The following is a 1,007-nucleotide window of genomic DNA, read 5'->3' on the forward strand; positions in this document are numbered from 1 at the left end:
CCAAATCTCCAGAAATAGAAGACTTATTCTCAAAGTCTCAAACCAGGACATTCTGCAAAGAAACAAGCTAAACTCAAATCTCATTTTCAGAATCAGAAATGAAATTAACCAGCAGTTCTTTTCTCAGTTAATGACTGATATTGAAGTTCAAAAACCAGTTATAGCTTCAATTGAATCATCATTCTTTGAAAACTCCATCATTCTGACTACAATGCCTGAATTCAGTGCTGAATTTCTTATTCAGAATGAGAATCTCTGAAAGTCAGCAGTAGAATCTTTGTTAAACACAATAATTCTATCTGAAAGAGATGAAAAGTGGGACAAATTCATTCTTCATAATATTCCAGTTGAAATTTTTGACTGTGAAGAAGGAATGCTACTTCTCAAAAATGAATTGAAAGAATACAACTCTATTCAACTGAGAAAAGAGCCTGTATGACTAAATTCAATTGAGTTCAGACAAAGCAGGAGAAATGCCTCTGTTCTAGTATATATAAAAACACTTAAACAGTCAAAGATCTCTGAAGTAAGAGTAGCAGGTTTGAAAATGAGAGTTCATGAATATAAAGACTTAAGGATGAATCTCAAAGCTCAAACACAGTGTTCAAACTGTCAAAGATATGAACACTTTGCAATCTCATGTTTTAGAGACTCAAAATGTGCATTCTGTGCCAGAGATCACAAAACTAGTGAGCATAAATGTGAAACATGCTCAAAAAGAGGTGAAATTTGTCAACACACTCTGCTTAAGTGCTCTAATTGCAAAGAAAAACATGCATCTAGCTCAAAAGAATGTATGTTTGCTTCTAGAACTCAAAAGAACTGGAGAAAAGATGAAGCTCAAAGTCAATCTAGAACTGAAGAGAAGAGTCAAGCCAGTAAACTCACAACTGCAAGCTCAAAAAGAAGAAACTCTTAACTATCTAAGTCTTCAAACTTCAACTCTTCAGCTAAATGTAAACAGAACTTGAATTCTCAAACTTCTGTTAAGATTAGAGAATTGAGAA

At 33.5% G+C, this 1,007-nt stretch overlaps 1 protein-coding gene across 1 annotated transcript; it reads left to right on the forward strand.

The window, feature by feature from the left end:
• Positions 1 to 511: 511 nt before the first annotated feature.
• Positions 512 to 794, forward strand: BDCG_17956 (uncharacterized protein; the record flags this gene model as incomplete). The annotated part of the gene is made up of 2 exons (XM_045426996.1): positions 512 to 526; positions 602 to 794. Coding segments are annotated over 2 exons (208 nt in total), but the record flags the coding sequence as incomplete, so codon positions are not given.
• Between the last annotated feature and the right edge of the window lie 213 nt (positions 795 to 1,007).

This window comes from Blastomyces dermatitidis, assembly GCF_000003525.1.
Source record: "Blastomyces dermatitidis ER-3 genomic scaffold supercont1.15, whole genome shotgun sequence".
NCBI lineage: Eukaryota > Fungi > Ascomycota > Eurotiomycetes > Onygenales > Ajellomycetaceae > Blastomyces > Blastomyces dermatitidis.